The 19,198-nt window shown below is 51.9% G+C and overlaps 5 protein-coding genes across 7 annotated transcripts in view; 1 reads left to right on the top strand and 4 right to left on the bottom strand.

Moving 5' to 3' along the window:
* Nucleotides 1-19,198, top strand: part of ZNF556 (zinc finger protein 556) — a 433,150-nt gene that overhangs the window by 91,813 nt on the left and 322,139 nt on the right. The window lies entirely within an intron of this gene.
* TIMM13 (translocase of inner mitochondrial membrane 13) overlaps nt 1-19,198 on the bottom strand; it is a 319,004-nt gene that overhangs the window by 142,217 nt on the left and 157,589 nt on the right. The window lies entirely within an intron of this gene.
* Nucleotides 1-19,198, bottom strand: part of LSM7 (LSM7 homolog, U6 small nuclear RNA and mRNA degradation associated) — a 401,328-nt gene that overhangs the window by 240,278 nt on the left and 141,852 nt on the right. The gene's annotated exons all lie outside the window — the stretch shown is intronic.
* Nucleotides 1-19,198, bottom strand: part of GNG7 (G protein subunit gamma 7) — a 211,481-nt gene that overhangs the window by 56,651 nt on the left and 135,632 nt on the right. The window lies entirely within an intron of this gene.
* On the bottom strand, nt 10,707-13,596 carry LOC126942840 (ATP synthase F(0) complex subunit C1, mitochondrial-like). The gene has a single exon (XM_050770897.1). It carries the CDS (start codon nt 13,259-13,261, stop codon nt 12,851-12,853), a length of 411 nt encoding a protein of 136 aa, XP_050626854.1. The 5' UTR covers nt 13,262-13,596; the 3' UTR covers nt 10,707-12,850.

The raw sequence follows: 19,198 nt of genomic DNA, 5'->3' as shown, positions 1-19,198 counted from the left end.
AGAATCGCTTGAACCCGAGAGGCGGAGGTTGCAGTGAGCCAAGATCACGCCATTGCACGATAGCCTGGGCAATAGAGACAGACTCCATCTCAGAAACAAAAACAAAAACAAAACAAAAACCAAAGCTGTGTGCGTCGAAGGAAGGGTCGGTTGGTTCCTTCCCTCCGGGACTGAATCCATGAGAACTGCAGAAATTTAGGATTAGGAACCAGTTCACCCAGGGTTCCTAAACCCTGCAATCACTGGGGGAGGCCCGTCCCACCCGGAAGAACCTGATTAAGTGGTCTGGGGTGTGCTGGGTACAGGGCAGTTAAGACTTCAGGTGACAGTTACCAGCAGCTCAGGGTGGAGCCTGTGTGAGGCCAGTCCTGGGTCCTACAGGAAGCGGCCCCAGAGTCTAATGTCCTCAGTGCTTCTGTGGGGGACGGGAGGAATGATGTGTGCAAACATTTTACACCATGGTAGCGGCCAGGCGTGGTGGCTCATGCCTGTAATCCCAGCACTCTGGGAGGCCGGGGCAGGTGGATCATCTGAGGTCAGGAGTTGGAGACCAGCCTGGCCAACATGGCAAAACCCCATCTCTACTAAAAATACAAAAATTAGCTGGGCGTGGTAGCGGGCACCTGATATCCCAGCTACTCGGGAGGGTGAGGCAGGAGAATTGCTTGAACTGGGGAGGCGGAGGTTGCACTGAGCCGAGATTGCAACACTGCACTCCAGCCTAAGCAACAGAGTGAGACGCTGTCAAAAAATAAAAATAAATAAAATTAAAAATTAAAAATAAATAGATAAACGATAGTAGAAAACAACAATTAAAAAATTAAAAGATCAAATTCCGCCCTTACGGAGTTTTCTGTGCAGAGTGTGAGGGGAAAGGAAGCATTCTTTTTATTTTATTTATTTATTTTTATTTTACTTTTAAGTAGGGATTAAGACCCACAAATAGCCAATTACCTTGGATGTCACAGGTGGTAGATCATGAGCACACCTTTTCTGTAAACGATCAGAGAGTAGACACTTTGAATCTGGGGGCCAGAAGGTCTCTGTGGACACTGTTTATCTCTGCCCAAGTAGTGAGAAAGCAGTCATGAATTATATGTAAATGAGTGGGTGGGGCCGTGTGCCAATAAAACTTTATTTGTAAAAACAAGCAGAGGGCCAGATTTGACACATGCCCAGGCTGTATCTGCAGAACCCTGAGCTGCAGAGATGAACAGCCTCTGAAGTTAAGGACTGGCAGTTCCTCAAAAGGTTAAACACAGTTTTCATGTGACCCAGTAATTCCAGGCCTAAGTATCTGCCCAAGGGAAATGAAAGTTAGGTTTACACAGAAACTTGTATAGGAAAGTTCACAGATGCATGAGTCATAACAGGCAAAATTGCAAACAGCCCAGATGCCCGTGAACGGATGAATAGATAAGCACAATATGGTCCATTCGTTTAATGGAACAGTATTCAGCCATCAAAGGAAGGAGGCTCGGACACAGGCCATAGTATGGATGCACCTTGAGGACATCATGCTCAGTGAGAAAAGCCAGACATAAAAGGCCATGCAGTGTGTGATCCCATTTTTTTTTTTGAGACGGAGTCTCACTCAATCGCCCAGGCTGGAGTGCAGTGGCACAATCTCAGCTCACTGCAAGCTCCGCCTCCCGGGTTCAAGTGATCCTCATGCCTCAGCCTCCCAAGTAGCTGGGACTACAGGCGTGTGGCACCATGCCCAGCTAATTTTTGTATTTTTAGTAGAGACGAGGGTTTCACCATGTTGGCCAGGCTGGTCTCGAACTCCTGACCTCAGGTGATCTACTTGCCTCGGCCTCCCAAAATGTGAGGATTACAGGCGTGAGCCACCGCGCCCAGCTGTGTGATTCCATTTCTATGAAATGTCCAGGACAGGCCCACCACAGAGGCTGGAAGCGGATGCGTGGGTGCCGGTGGCTGGGGGAGGGGATAGAAAGTGACCGCTAATGGGGTTGGGGTTTCCTTCAGGGGGAAGGAATGTCCTGGTCTGATAGTGGTAATGGTTGCCCAACCCTGTGAACATACTAAAAACATTAAATTGCATCACTTCAATGGGCGAGTTCTATAGTATGTGAATTACATTTCAGTTAAGGAGGAAAAAAGGCATAAAGAGAGAAGTCATGGCAGAGACAATGTCCTATCCCAGAGGGGCGGCGCGGGTGCGGATATGGAGTTGGAAAGGCTGTGGGGGCTGACTGTATGCAGAGGCCTGGGCAACACCCTGAGTTCAGAGCTGGGACGTGGGTGTGGAAGAGTGCAGGGGCAGGGGGCCGGGTGGCCGGAGCCAGGCCAGAGTCGAGTCAAAAATGGCCTTGAGGCCAGGCGCAGTAGCTTACACCTGTAATCCCAGCACTTTGGGAGGCCGAGGTGGGTGGGTCGCCCGAGGTCAGGAGTTCGAGACCAGCCTGGCCAGCATGGTGAAACCCCTACTCTGCTAAAAACAAAAATTAGGCGGGCGTGGTGGTGTGCACCTGTAATCCCAGCTGCTTAGAAGGCTGATGCAGGAGAATCGCTTGAACCTGGGATGTGGAGGTGGCATTTAGCCGAAATCGCACCGCTGCCCTCCAGCCTGGGTGACAGAGCCAAAAAAAAAAAAGAGGCCTTGGCTGCTTTGTGGAGAGTTTTAGCCCCTTACTGGGGCCAGCGGTAGTCTCAATGGTAAGCGGGATCTGTTCAGGGTGGTGGAGATGCCCTCAGCGTCTCATTATGACATCTGCCATTCCCCATCCATAGAAAATACTACTTTATGACCACGTTGGTGGAAGAATAAATATGAGACAGGCGGATGGTATTCTTCTGACTTTAAAGGAAATTAAAGGCTGGGCGTGGTGGCTCACGCCTGTAATCCCAGCACTTTGGGAGACCAAGGCAGGTGGATCACCTGAGGTCAGGAATTCGAGACCAGCCTGGCCAACGTGTCGAAACCCTGTTCCTACTAAAAAATACAAAAATTAGCCGGATGTGGTGGCGGGCACCTGTAATCCCAGTTACTTGGGAGGTTGGGGCAGGAGAATCACTTGAGCCTGGGAAGCGAAGGTCGCAGTGAACTGAGATCTCACCACTGCACTCCAGCCTGGGCGACAGAGAGAGACTCTGTCTCAGATAAATAAATAAATAAATAAATAAATAAATAAATAAATAAATAAAATAAGTAAAATAAATAAATTGAGGCTGGGCATGGTGGTTCACACCTGTAATCTCAGTGCTTTGGGAAGACCAAGGTGGGAGAATCCTTTGGGTCTAGGAGCACGAGACCAGCCTGGACGACATAGCAAGATCTTATCTCCGCAAAAAAAATGTAAAAATTAGCTGGGTGTGGTGGCACGTGGCTGTGAACGAGCTACTTGGGAGGCTGAGTGGGAGGACAGCTTGAGCCCTAGGAGGTCCAGGCTGTAGTGAGCCATGACTGTGCCACTGCACTCCAGCCTGGGTGACATAGACAGACCCTATCCCATCTCTACTAATAAAACAAAAATTAGCCGGGCCTGGTAGCACGTACCTGTAGTCCCAGCTACTCAGGAGGCTGAGGCAGGAGAATCGCTTGAACCCGGGAGGCGGAGGTTGCAGTGAGCCGAGATTGCGCCACCGCACTCCAGCCTGGGTGACAGAGCGAGACTCTGTCTCAAAAATCAATCAACAAATCAATCAATCAATAAAATAAATAAAGGAGACATTTGGACACAGATGCGCACAGGAGAGAGAATGCTGTATAGATAAGAGACTGGGGAGACAAGGCAGAGATTGGGGGTGTCACTTCCACAAGCCAGGGAAGGCCAAGGATCTCCAGCCACCACCAGGAGCCGGGAGTGGCCCTGGGACAGATTCTCCCTCCTGGCTTCGGAAGAACCCAGCCCTGCCTACACCTTGGCCTTGGACTTCCAGCCTCCAGAACAGAGAGAGAATGAACCTGCAGTGTCTAAACGGCCGGGTCTGTGAATCTTGTAAGAGCAGCTCCACGAAACTCACACAAACCCCTAAGAGGCGGCTCAGCCTGGCTCCGGGAGAAGGGTCTGAGACAGCAGACCAGAATTTGGGCCACAGCGATGGTCGGGGGACACCTCCTTCCCCTTCCACCCCCACCACTGAAGGACTGGATAGAGGTTGTGAGGCCGGAGTTGGCAACATTTTCCTATAAAAGGCCAGAGAGCAAACTTCTCTGGCTTTGTGGGTCAGATGGTCTCTGTTGCAACTGCTCAACTCAGCCGCAGAGGCAGGAGAACCGTTGTGGACGATTTCTCAATGAGTGGGCATGGTGGGTGCCAATGAAACTTTATTTACAAAGAACACACTGTCGCTGGGCATGGTGACTCCAGCCTGTAATCCCAGCACTTTGGGAGGCCGAGGCAGGCGGATCATTTGAGGTCAGGAGTTCGAGAACAGCCTGACCAACAATGGTGAAACCCCGTGTCTACTAAAATTACAAAACAGCCAGGCGTGGTGGCGCACACCTGTAATCCCAGCTACTCGAGAGGCCGAGGCAGGAGAATCGCTTGAATCCAGAAGGCGGAGATTCCAGCGAGCCGAGATGGCGCCACCGCACCCCAGCCTGGGCAACAGAGTAGGACTCGGTCTCAAAAATAAAAACAAAAACACAAAAACAATAACAAAAAACCCACACTGTCCATCATGGGCCCTTTCTGGCTGACCCCTGCTCTAGAAGCTCCTTGAGTTCAAGTCACTGGTTTGGCCGTGATCATTTCTGTAGTGATGCTTCTCCAAAACACACCTTCTTCATCTGAAGGTTTATTTCTTCTCAGTTGTCCTCGATTTTGTGTGTGTGTGTGTGTGTGTGTGTGTGTGTGTGTGTGTGCGAGAGAGGGTCTCACTCTGTCACCCAGGCTGCAGTGCCGTGGTGCAATCATAGCTCACACAGCCTCCACCTCCCGGGCTCAAGCGACCCTCCTGCCTCAGCCTCCTGAGTAGCTGGGACTGCAGATGCACACCGTCACACAGGCTAATTTTTGCATTCTTTTTTTTTGCCATTTTGCCCAGGCTGGTCTTGAACTCCTGAGCTCAAGTGATCCTCCCACCTAGGCCTCCCAAAGTGCTGGGATTGCAGGCATGGGCCACTGCGCTGGGCCGGTGTCGTCTGTCGTATCCTACTTAAGCACCGCCTTTGATTCTTCTGTGCTACAGAGGCAGATTTGAGTGGTGGAGCCAGAGACTGTCTGGTCCACAGAGCCGAAAACAGCAACTCTTTGGCCCTTTACAGGAAAAGCTTGCTGCCTTGTGGTCTAGGATGAGACCAAAAAGGTCACAAGTCTTCTCTTCAGAGCACTAGACTCCATAGGGGCAGGGCAATGTCAGCTGGGCAATGGGGAAGTCACCCATCTGTTCCCGGGCAGGACGCACTCAGGCATGCAAGGGAGAGAAGGGCGTTGCCATTCGGCAGGAACTCAGGAAGTAGGGCGTTCACAAAGCCTTCCTGGAAAATGCACCTCACCAGGCACTCCAGCCACCCAAAGACAGTCACAAGCATGTGAGCACACATACACACACGTGCACATACACACATATAGAGACATACATATACACTCGCACACACACATACACATACACACATATACATACACACACATGCACATATACACACATATACACATGCACACACATATACATACACACATACACGTACACACATGCACACACATATATACACATGCACATATACATATACATGCACACATAAACACACGTGCACATATACACACATACATGCACATATATACACATACAATAGTACACACATATACCCATGCACACTTACACACATATACATACACATATACACACACATGCACATATACACACATATATAGACATACACATACACATGCACACACATATATACACATACACATATATACAGATATACATACATACACGTGCACATACACCCATTAGACATATACACATACACGTGAGCACACACATACACATACACATAAACATACCTATATACACATATACCACATATACCACATACACACGTGCACATATACACACATATACACACGTACAGATACATATACACATAAACATACATACACATAAATACACATGCACATACACATATAGACATGCAAACATACACACATACATATATGCACATACACACACATATATAAACATACACACATACACATGGACACACACGTGCACATATACACATATACAGGCACACACATATACATACACACATACACATACGTGCATATACACACATATACATACATATACAGATTACATACACATGTACATATGCACACATATACACACGTACACATACATACATTATACACACACATGCACATATGCACATATATAGGCATACAATACACATGCACACACATACATATGCACACATACACATATACACATACATACACATATACACATGCGCACACACACACATAGACACATGCACACACGTGCACATATACACATATATACACATGCACACACATGCACATACACATACACATGCACATTACACACAGACACATGCACATACACACATATACATACACACATATATACACATACACACATACACATATACCCATAAAGATATACACATATACACATACATATACACACAAATATACACACATACACACATATACATGCACGTATACACACATGCATACACACATATACACACATATATACACATATGCAAATACACACAAATATACACACAAATGCACACACACACTCATGTGCAAACATATATCCACACTATACACATACACATACATATACAAATATACAAATACACACAAATATACACATACAGATATATGCACAAAAACATATACACATATACATATTTACACACATATACACACAAGCTCACACATACAGAAGCACACACATATACACAAAAGCAAATATATACACAGAAGCACACACACATACCATTAGGCACACACAAGCACACACACATACACAAATGCACACATGCATATACACACAGGTGCACACACACACACACACAACTCAGTGATGAGAGAGGCCCCAGCATGAGGCACCTGCTGGGGTCCAGTTCCACAAAGGATGCAGCATAACTCTGGGGCAGCAACCGCTACACAACAGAGGGCAATCATCTCCATTCTTAAACAAAAAGTGCAAGCAATGGTAATTTGTTGCAAGCAATGATAATTTATTGCTATTATACTAAATAGGGTCTCTCCTCTTAGCACTGTGGACACTGTGGCCAGACCATTCTCTGGGGTGGGGCTGTCCTGAGCACTGCAGGGTGCTGAGCAGCGTCCCTGGCCTCCACCCACTCCATGCCAACAGCACCCCCATCAGGATAACCACAGATGTCCTCAGACATCAACCATCGCCCAGTCATGATAAACCACAAATGTCACCAGACATCTCCCAGTGTCCCCTGGGGAGCAGGATCAGCCCCAGCTGCGAACCACCACACTAGAACAATGGCAACAAAAATAACCACAAAATCCCAGAATCCGGCAGCATAGCCCTGAGCAAGGTCAGTGACACGGGGCCGATGTTCGTGCCTCCGGATCTCACGTTGAAATGTGACCCCCAGTGTTGGAGATGAGGCTGGGTGGGCGGCATTTGGGTTGTGGGGGTGGATGCCTCATGAATAGCTTGGTGCTCTCCCCTCGGGAATGAGTGAGTTCTCACTCTGTTAGTTCACAGACAACCTGGTTGTTAAAAAGAGCCTGGCACCTCCTCCCTCCTTTCTCTGGCTCCCTCTCTGGCCGTATGTGATGCCTGCTCCCCCTTCACCTTCTGCCATGAGTGGAAGCTTCCTGAGGCCTCACCAGAAGCCCAGCAGATGCTGGCAGCATGCTTGTATGGTCTGCAGAACTATGAACCAGATAAACCTCTTTGCTTGATAAACCCCTCAGCCTCCGCTCTATTCCTTTATAGCAACACGAAAAGGACTATGACAGTCAGGCACGGGGAGACACACAGAGCTCGACTGGGCCTCAGGTCAGGAAGGAAACTTCCCTTTCCAGCCACATGTGGATGGGGCCTGTGTTCAGTGGGGAAGCGGCACCTGCAAACCTCTGCTCTTCCATCTGTAAAATGGGCATCTCCACACCCACTTAGCTGAGATCATGGGAGCAAAGGAGAAGCTAAATCCCTAAGGATGCAGCCCCACAGTGGGCCCCAGGAGGAGTTTCAGACAGACAGCCCAGGAGCCAAGTCTTAGCCATAAGCGGAAGGTACTGGAAGGTTTTCCAGGAGCAGAGAGCCCTCCTCGGACAGTGGAAAGATGGTAAAGGACGTGAACCCACAATTCACACAAGGAAACAAACCCCCAAGCCTAAAAAGAGATGTTCAGTTTGGCTTTTTAATTTTTTGAGATAGGGCCTCGCTCTGTCACCCAGGCTGGAGTACAGTGGTGTGATCACAGCTCACTGCAGCCTTGACCTCCTGAGCTCAACTGATCCTCCTGCCTCAGCCTCCCCAGTAGCTGGGATTACAGGTGCATGGCACCATGCCTGGCTAATGTTTGTATTTTTTTTTTTAGAGATGCGGTCTCACTATGTTGTCCAGGCTGGTCTCAAACTCTTAGACTCAAGCAATCCACCCACCTTGGCCTCCAAAGTGCTGATATGATAGACGTGAACCACCGTGCCTGGCGGAGTTGTCCAGCTTTAACAAACAACAACAAATGTACCAATAACAAGATTCCACTCTAGCCCCTCGGACTGTCATGGATGGAAGCCTCATGACGCCCAGTGTCTTCTAGGATCTGCGGAATGGGGGCCTGTCCAGCACAGATAACAGAGGGTCCCTGGTCAACATTTTGGGAAGAAAAGGTGGCGGCATCGTCGGAACCGAGAAAGTGCTACCTGCTGATGTGACGATTCCGTACCTAGGAATTTATTGTAAAGACCTTGTTGGACACGTGGGCAAAGATGTCTACCTATATCCTTATCCTTGTTCTGATGGCAGAACTGTGAACACTTCCAAACTGGAACCATCTCAAATCTGCCTGCAGAGGTGTGGTTAGGCCACGTTGCATTTCTAGGATGGGTGGTGTGCAGCGGTGGCTCGGAGGGCACCCGCAGGCTATGTTAAGTGAAAGAGTTATCAGATGTGTGGTCTCTTTTCTCTCTCTTTCCTTCTTTCTTTCTCTCTCTCTTCCCTCCCCTTTCCTCCTTCCTTCCCTCCTTCCTTTCTTCTTTCCTTCCTTCCTTCCTTCCTCCCTTCCTTCCTGTCTTTCTCTCTCTCTCTCTCTTTCCTTCCTTCTGATGGAGTCCTGCTCTGTTGCCCAGGCTAGAGTGCAGAGGTGCGATCTTGGCTCACTGCAACCTCTGCCTCCCGGGGTCAAGTGATCCTCCTGCCTCACCCTTCCAAGCAGCTGGGATTACAGCACCCACCACCACGCCTGGCTAATTTTTGTATTTTTAGTAGAGACGGGGTTTCACCATGTTGGCCAGGCTGGTCTTGAACTCCTGATCTCAGGTGATCTGCCCACCTTGGCCTCTCAAAGTGTTGGGATTACAGGCGTGAGCCACCACGCCCGGCTAGTGGACCATTTTATATGGGTCATATAAAATACGGACTACCTACCTATCCTGTCCCATTGGCCTGTTTGTTCTTTTGACAATGCCACATTGTCCCTCTTTGTTTTTTGTTCATTTGTTTTTGTTTTGTTTTGTTTTGTTTTTTGAGATGAGGTCTCACTCCGTCCACCAGGCTGGAGTGCAGTGGTACGGTCTCAGCTCACTGCAGCCTCCACCTCCTGAGCTCAAGCGATCCTCCCACCTGAGCCTCCCGAGTGGCTGGGACCACAGGTGCACACCAACACACCAGGCTAATTTTTTATTTTTTGTAGAGACAGGGTCTTGCTGTGTTGTCCAGGCTGGTCTTTAACTCCTGGGCTCAAGCAATCCTCCTGCCTCAGCTTCCCAGGTATCTGGGACTACAGGTGCATGCCACCATGCCTGCTTAGTTATTTATTTTTTGTAGAGACGGGTTTCACTATGTTGCCTAGGCTGGTCGAGAAAGTTTTTAATTCCTTCACAGAGCTGTGCGACCATCACCACTATCTCGTTCCAACACTTTTTCTTTTCTTTTTTTGAGAGGGAGTCTCGCTCTGTCGCCAGGCTGGAGTGCAGTGGCGTGATCTCGGCTCACTGCAACCTCCGCCTCCCGGGTTCAAGCAATTCTCCTGCCTCACCCTCCCGAGTAGCTGGGACTACAGGCGTCCGCCACCACGCCCAGTCTTTTTGTTGTTTGTTTGTTTTTAAGAGTTAACATTCTGTCACCCAGACCAGACTACAGTGGTACCTTCTTCTCTCACTGAAGCCTTGAACTCCCGGTCTCAAGCGATCCTCCCACCTCAGCCTCCCAAGTTGCTGAGATTACAGGCGTGAGCCAGTGTGCTGGCTGAATTCCAGAACTGTTTCATCATCTTAAATGGAAACCTTGTCGGCATTAGCAGTCACCCTGTCCCCTCCAACCACACATCCATGTTCTCTGTGGATCTGCCTGTTACGGACATTTCTGCTTATTTCTGCTTTTTTTTTTTTTTTTTTTTTTTTTTTGAGACAGAGTCTTGCCCTGTTGCCTACACTGGAGTGCAGGGACACAATCTTGGCTCACTGCAACCTCTGCCTCCTAGGTCCAAGCAATTCTCCTGCCTCAGCCTCCTGAGTAGCTGAGACTACAGGCGCCACCACACCCGGCTAATTTTTGTATTTTTAGTAGAGATGGGGTTTCACCATGTTGGCCAGGCTGGTCTCGAACTCCCAACCTCAGGTGATCCACCCGCCTCGGCCTCCCAAAGTGCTGGGATTACAGGCCTGAGTCCCACACGCCTGGCCTGGCTTCCTTCATGAAATAGGTGTTGAGGGGACCACGGTTCCGAGCCCACTCCCCAACCATGTTTCTGCACTGATGGAGGAGGCGGGGCTAGTCCGAGGGAAGCAGCTAGAAGACTTAAGATGTTCTGTGTGCCCTGTCCCCTCACAGCTGCGTGGCCTCGGACAAGTCGCTTCTGTGCTGTCTGTGGAGAACGATCTAAAAGTGGGATCAGGGCTGGAGGCAGTGGCTCACACCTGTAATCCCAGCAGTTCGGGAGGCTGAGGTGGGCGGATCACCTGAGGTCAGGAGTTCGAGACCAGCCTGGCCGACGTGGAGAAAGAATTAGAGTCTTGTTCATGGCGAAACCCCATCTCTACCAAAAATACAAAAATTAGCCGGGCGTGGTGGCGGGCGCCTGTAGTCCCAGCTACTTGGGAGGCTGAAGCAGGAGAATCGCTTGAACCCGGGAGGCAGAGGTTGCAGTGAGCCCTGATCGCACCACCGCACTCCAGCCTGGGTGACAGAGCAAGACTGCGTCTTGAAACAAAAACAAACAAACAAACAATAAAAGTAGGACTGGCATTTCCCTCCCATGGTTGTATGCAAAGGGGCGAATTAAATTCTTTCTGGAAGAGGCCGGAAAGGCACTGCATGCGTGGGATATACCGTGGGCGCCACGGACCAGCTGCTGCGAGGTACGGCCGGAGTTCTGCCGCCTCGGGGAGGCCTGGGTATCCTGAGATGAGAGCTGCTGCCTTCTCACCTCGGGTGCCTGGGTCTGGCCCAGAGCCCGTCACACCTGGCCTGGTGCAGTCCAGGTGAAACCCGCCCTGCCAGCCACCCCCGCCATCTCCCTGGTGGGGGGATCCCTGCTGGGCCTGCATTCTGACATCATGCCTTCAAACTCAACGGTGAGGCTGCAGGAACACGCATCCCATATGACGCTGAAGATGGGGCTTGGGGCTGACTTTGAGCCCTTCCTCTCCCTCTCTCTTTTCTCACTACAATGTTGTGCCGCCATCACCACCATCCTCTCCAGAACTTTCTCCTCTTCCCAAACTGAAACTCTGTCCCTGTGAAACACTCACTCCCTGTCCCCCTCCCCAGCCCCCCGCATCCCCCATCCTACTTCCTGTCTCTGTGAATCTGACGACTCCAGGGACCTCCCAGAAGTGGGATCACACAGGACACGTCCTTTCGTGTCTGGCTCCTCTCACTGAGCGTGAGGTCCTCGAGGTTCATCATGCTGTAGCCTATGTCTGGATTCTCTTCCTTTTCATGGCTGAGTAATATTCCACTGTCTGGTTGGACCATGCCGTGTTTATCTACTGATGGACGCCTGGGGTGGCTTTCACCCTGGAGTTGTTGGGAATTGTGCCGCTGTGCACATGTGTGTGCAAACACCTCTTTGAGTCCCTGCTGTCGGTTCTGTGGGATCTATACCCAGGAGTGGGATTGCTGGGCCTATGGTAATTCCACGTTTACCCATGTGAGAAGCCGTCAGGCTGGGCCTTGTTCCATCCCCACCAGCCGCGCACGAGGGTCTGTTTCTCCACCTCCTCTCCTGCTCTTGTCCGAAACCGCACTTGTTATCTGAGCCTCAGTGTCCTGTCTATTAAATCGGCTCGGGGTTCCTCCAAGGCTGCTGACAGGCCCAGTGAAAGGCTGTCAGCTCCAGCTGCTGTTAGCCGTAGGGGCACAATGAGCTGTCAGGGAACCAGGGAAGAAAGGCTGGTTGGAGTCTCTCTTTCTTTTTTCTTTTTCTTTCTTTCTTTCTTTTTAGACAGGATCTTGCTCTGTTGCCCAGGCTGGAGTGCAGTGGCACCATGATTGCTCACTGCAGCCTGGACCTCCTGGGCTCAAGCCGTCCTCCCACCTCAGCCTACAGAGTAGCTCTCTCTTTCTTTTCTTTTCTTTTCTTTTTTTTTTTTTAGACAAACGTTGTGTTTAATGGTAAAGCTTAGCACACCCCAGCCCCAGGAATGGTGTGGAGCTGTAGCAGCAACAGGCAGGTGGCCCCCAGGGAGCCTCACATGGTGAAGAGGATGAGGAAGGCGACCGTCAAACAGAAGAGCCCCACAACCTCAGACAGGGCAAAGCCCAGAATGGCACAGAAGAAGAGCTGCTGCTTGACAGACAGGTTCCTGGCATAGCCAATGATCAAGCTGCCCAACACCGTTCCAATGCCAGCCCCTGAACCCGCCACACCAACTCTGGCTGCCCCAGCACCAATCAACTTGGCTGCCGTGTCAATGTCCTGGGAGACAACACTGGTCTGGAACTCCCGTCTGGCCACCTGGAGTGGGAAGCTGCTGTAGGAAGGCTGTTTAGATGAATTCACTGAGCTGTTCAAGAAGGAGGCAGACATAGGCCTGGTTAGCCCCCTAGTACAACAGCGGATCAGAGCTGGAGACATGAGCAATGCCCCGGTGGTCTGCATTTTTTCAGTCGTTGGTAACTAACATGAATTGATAAGGCCATATCTAGATTGCCATCGCCTCTCCCAGCACTGGGGGGAAATACCCTCCACACTGCCCAGCCCACAACCCTGCCTATTGCTGGCTCCCGGCCCCAAGTCACCTGTACTCCCCACTTTTCCTTTTTTTTTAGACAGGGTCTTGCTCTGTTGCCCAGGCTGGAGTACAGTGGCACCATGATAGCTCACTGCAGCCTGGACCTCCTGGGCTCAGGCCATCCTCCCACCTCAGCCTCCGGAGTAGCTGGGACCACAGGTTTGCACCACCCTATCTAGCTAATTTAAAAAAAAATTTTTTTTTTTTTTTTTTGAGACAGAGTCTCGCTCTGTAGCCCAGGCTGGAGTGCAGTGGCCGGATCTCAGCTCACTCCAAGCTCCGCATCCCAGGCTTATGCCATTCTCCTGCCTCAGCCTCCCGAGTAGCTGGGACTACAGGCGCCCGCCACCTTGCCCGGCTAGGTTTTTTTTGTTATTATTATTATTATTATTTTTTTTTTGAGACGGAGTCTCGCTCTGTCGCCCAGGCTGGAGTGCAGTGGCGCGATCTTGGCTCACTGCAAGCTCCGCCTCCCGGGTTCACGCCATTCTCCTGCCTCAGCCTCCCGAGTAGCTGGGACTACAGGCGCCCACAACCGCGCCTGGCTAATTTTTTGTATTTTTAGTAGAGACGGGGTTTCACCGTGGTCTCGATCTCCTGACCTTGTGATCCGCCCGCCTCGGCCTCCCAAAGTGCTGGGATTACAGGCGTGAGCCACCGCGCCCGGCTTTTTTGTTATTTTTAGTAGAGACGGGGTTTCACCGTGTTAGCCAGGATGGTCTCGATCTCCTGACCTCGTGATCCTCCTGCCTCGGCCTCCCAAAGTGCTGGGATTACAGGCTTGAGCCACCGCGCCCGGCCTAATTTTTAAAATTCTTTTGTAGAGATGGGGCCTTGCTGTCGCCAGGAACTCCTGGGTTCAAGCAATCCTCCTGCCTCGGCCTCCCAAAGTGCTGGGATCATGGGTGTGAGCCACAGCGCCCGGCTCTAGTCTTTCTGGGCGTCCTTTGGGAGTGATCTGGAAAGCTTCGGGGAAGTGCACAGAGCAGAACGGGCGCCTCCTCAGGGTGTGTGGACACGCAGACACACGCAGACACACGCAGGCCCACGCAGGCAGACACACACGTTCACACACGGGTACACGCAGACACACGCAGGCACACACACAGACACACGCTCACACATGGGTACACGCAGACACATGCAGGCACACGCTCATACACGGGTACACACAGACACACGCAGAACCAGATACACAGACACGCTCACACACAGGTACACACACACGCAGGCACACGCAGGCACACGCAGGCAGACACAGACACGCTGACACACAGGTACACGCAGACACACGCAGAACCAGATACACACACGCTCACATGCGGGTACACGCAGACACACGCAGGCACACGTAGGCAGACACACACACGCTCAGACACAGGTACACGCAGACACACACAGACACACGCAGAACCAGACACACAGACGCGCACACACACACAGACACATGCAGCACAGGCACGTGCTCCCAGAGCAGGACTTGTGAGACTGGCGGAATCCAAGACTGAGTTTCCCAACCCACCGCAGTGGGGCGGCCTCGGATGACGTGCAGGCATGCAGCCCGGATGGCCCCAGAGGACCGCAGCAAAAACAAACACGCCGGGTCGATTCCAGCAGAACCCTTCGACCCAGGCCTGCACACGGTGTGCTGGGAATCTGCCCTGGGTGGGGCTGTCCCACTCCCTCCCAGAGTTCGCTGTGGTCCCTGGATGCTTGCTGACCCCAGGGAGGACAGGGCGGGCCGCGGCGGGCGGGGGATGGGCACTGCAGCAGCTGCTGGCCGCCCTCACACGTCTGGGAAACCAGGAACCCTTGGGAACTAAACTTGGTCTTTTAAATGAATTAATTTATTTAAGAAACAGGGTCTTGCTTCACTGCGCAGGCTGGAGTGCAGTGGTGCAATCACAGCTCACTGCAGCCTCGACTTCCTGGGCTCAAGCGATCCTCCCACCTCAGCCTCCTGAGTAGCTGGGACTATAGGTGTGAGCCACCACACCTGGGTAATTTTCTTTTCTTTTTTTTTTTTTTGAGATAGACTCTCGCTCTGTCACCCAGGCTGGAGTGCAGTGGCTGGATCTCAGCTCACTGCAAGCTCTGCCTCCCGGGTTTACGCCATTCTCCTGCCTCAGCCTCCCGAGTAGCTGGGACTACAGGCGCCCACCACCTCGCCCGGCTAGTTTTTTTTTTTTTTTTGTATTTTTTAGTAGAGACGGGGTTTCACCGTGTTAGCCAGGATGGTCTCGATCTCCTGACGTCGTGATCCACTTGTCTCGGCCTCCCAAAGTGCTGAGATTACATGCTTGAGCCACCGCGCCCGGCCTTTTTTTTTTTTCTTTTTTTTTTTTTTTGAGACAGAGTCTCACTGTCGCCCAGGCTGGAATGCAGTGGCTGGATCTCAGCTCACTGCAAGCTCTGCCTCCCAGGTTTATGCCATTCTCCTGCCTCAGCTTCCCAAGTAGCTGGGACTACAGGCGCCCACTACCTTGCCCGGCCAGTTTTTTGTATTTTTTAGTAGAGACAGGGTTTCACCGTGTTAGCCAGAACGGTCTCGATCTCCGGATCTCATGATCCGCCTGTCTCGGCCTCCCAAAGTGCTAGGATTACAGGCTTGAGCCACCGCGCCCGGCCCCTATCTGGGTAATTTTTAAAACTTTTTTTTACAGATGGGGTCTCCCTGGGTTGCCCAGGCTGGTCTCAAACTCCCGAATGCAAACGATCCTCCTGCCTCGGCTTCCTGAGTAGTTAAGATTACAGGAACGCAGCACCACCCTGGCTAATTTTTAAAATTTGTTCTAAAGACGGGGTCTCGCTATATTGCCCAGGCTTGTCTCAAACTCCTGGGCTCAAGTGATCCTCCCGCCTCAGCCTCCCAAAGTGCTGGGATTACAGGTGTGGGCCTCTGCGCCCGGCCTGAATCTGTTCTTAACTCATTCACGCTACATGAGTCACCAGGGCTGTCCCGTGTTCAAAGTTCCAGTAAGTCTTTGTACTCCTGTTGGCAGGGTCAGGACAAGGTCCACCTCGCAGACTAGGGCTGTGGGGACAGTAAGCTCAGTCTCTGTGTTGCATAACCAATCCCACCCATGTGGTGGCTTCCAACACCATCCACTTAGTACATCACAGTTTTGGGGGGTCAGGAGTCTGGGAACAGCCAAGCCAAGGCCTCTGCTCAGGGTTCCCCCAGGGCTGCAGTCTGGGTGTTGGATGGGGCTGCGTCTCATTCGAGGCTCGGCCGGGGAAGGCTCCTCATCTAGCATTCCCTCAAGCTGTTGGGACCATTTGCCTCCCTGTGGTTGTAGAACCGGGGTCCCTGTTTCCTTGCTGGCTGTTGCCTGGGGGACACTCCCAGCTCCTAGGGGCCACGCTTGGGTCCTAGCTATGAGGTCCTTCTTGGGCCTTCTCACAATGCACTGCTCACTTCTTCATACCAGGAACCAGCAGGCGAGTGTCTTCCCATGACTCTGCTAAGCTAGAGTCTTCTGGCTGGGTGTGGTGGCTCACGCCTGTAATCTTAGCACTTTGGGAGTCTAAGGCAGGAGAATTGCTTCAAGCCAGAGGCAGAGGTTGCAGTGAGCCGAGATCATACCACTGCACTCCAGCCTGGGCGACAGAGCGAGGGAATAAATCTAAAAAGAAAACATAGAACATCCCTATATAAAATGTTATGGTGTTATTTTCCCTGTTTTTTTTTTTTTTTTTTTTTTTTTTTTTTTTTTGAGATGAAGTCTTGCCATCACCCCAGCTGGAGTGCAATGGCATGATCACAGATCACTGCAGCCTTGACCTCTCAGGCTCCAGATCCTCCCACCTCAGCCTGTCGAGGAGCTGGGGCCACAGGTACGCACCACCATGCCCGGCTAATTCTTTTATTTTTTTGTAGAGACGGTGGTCTCACTGTTGCCCAGGCTGGTCTTGAACTCTTGGGCTCAAGCAATCCTCCCACCTCGGCCTCCCAAAGGGCTGAGATTACAGCCGTGAGCCACCACGCCGGGCCTCACGCTTGTCTTATTCAGCATTATGACATCATAGAGGGTGCTGATTCTTAGAGGTTTTGAGGGTCTGAGGGTTTTGAGGCTCAGAGATTTGCTGAGACTCAGGTAGACGTAGGCAGAACTGGGACCAATTCCCCGTTAGAGCCGGGGACCCTCAGAGAACCCAATACGGGACCCAGGGGACCGAAGGCAGCCTGGTGCTGACTCCTTACTTGCCCTGCTCACTACTCTATTTTAGGAAGCGATTTGCGTTTTTCTATTTGATTGAATCTCTTCCTGAATGCTTGCTCCGATTCTTTGTGGAATGAGGCAGAATATAAATAAATCAACAGAAAACGGTGCTCCAGCCATGAGAGACTGCCCGTCCTGCAGGGCCGAAGGAATGCACAAGCAACGCCCGCTCAGGGTTAGGCTCAACGGCCGGTAGCCCCAGGCTTCATGGCTAACCAGGCCGGAGAAGCTGGGCAGAAAAGCACCTGTTTGCAGCTCCCGTTCAGCAGGATCTCTCCCGCTCAGCCCTGTGGACATCAGGGCTGGATCCTTCTCTCTGGGGTGGGGCCGTCCTAGACACCACAGGGTGCTGAGCAGCATCTCTGATCCACCCACTCCCTGCCAGGAACCCCCCAACACCCTGAGACCAAGAATCATCAGCTTCCAAATGTTAACATGCCCAAGGAGGGAAACCATGCTAAAGGAATTTAGCTAAGGTCACAGAGCTGGGAAGGAGTGGATCGGGGCCTCAAACCCCTGGCTCCTGGCCCCCTAGGGGCCGAGCTGTGGGGATTTGGATCCCAGACTGACCCCCGGCATGGAAAACCACCAGCGTGGACCGGCGCCAGACCTGCTTGTCTGTCGCTTGTCTGTGAGAGGCCAGGAAATGGCTGGGAGAGGGAGAGACGGTTAAACGAAAAAACATCCCAAGAATGCACATTGCTCGTCTCCGGCCCTGGCAGCCCGCCTCGCCGGTGCCTGCAGCAGAGGGTCCCATGATTTTGGGCTCCGCCTCAGCATCTGCGGGATGAGTGCCACTGGGCGGGCAGGTCCAGACCTCGCCAAGGTCTGGACAGGGGGTCACCCAGACACACCTGACTCGGACCATGTGGCTGAGTTTGTTTTGAAATTTCACTGCCCAGCGTAACAGAGCCGAGGCCACTCCCAGCGCGGCTGGCTCCCGTCCGGGTCTGTGTCCTGCAGCTCAGGGTGGCCGGGGCGGGCGGGAGGACAGGCACCTGGCACCCACCCAGACCTGCACCCTGGCCATCAGGCTGCCCCGGGAAGCCGGGCGGCCGGGAAGATAAATGGCAGAGTCAACAGGGCGGGTGCAGGAAAGGACGCTCCCTGTGCGTGCTTCTGAAGCCCTGAGCACACAGCCCTGTCGGTTGGGAATCGTTGAGTGTTTTCCTCTGAGGTCTGCAAGTGTTTATGGTAACAAGAGGAGGGAGGAGGGCACAGGGACGGCCGCTGATGGGCAGCAGCTCCACCTGCTGGTCACCTTCCTCGGGGACACACAAGGACAAGCTGCCGATCGAAGGGGTTTTGTCAGAAATGCGGGGAGCAGGGGACGCACCCCCACGGACAGGGGCTTTTCTGGTTGCCAAACATGCAGATGACAGACCTGACATCCCCATTTCCCAGGAACTCTGTGGATGGGTGTCCTGGGGCTGCCGTAAGAAAGTGTCACAAATGGGGGGTTGGGAGGGGAGAACTTAAAACCACAGACATGGATCCTCTCCCAGTTCTGGAGGCTAGAAGTCCAAAATCACAGGGTCTGCAAGCCTGTGCTCCCTCCAGAGGCTCCCGGGGAGGACCCTT

Source organism: Macaca thibetana, chromosome 19 (assembly GCF_024542745.1).
Source record: "Macaca thibetana thibetana isolate TM-01 chromosome 19, ASM2454274v1, whole genome shotgun sequence".
Classification (NCBI taxonomy): Eukaryota; Metazoa; Chordata; class Mammalia; order Primates; family Cercopithecidae; genus Macaca; species Macaca thibetana.
This window is presented reverse-complemented; position numbering and strand designations above follow the sequence as displayed.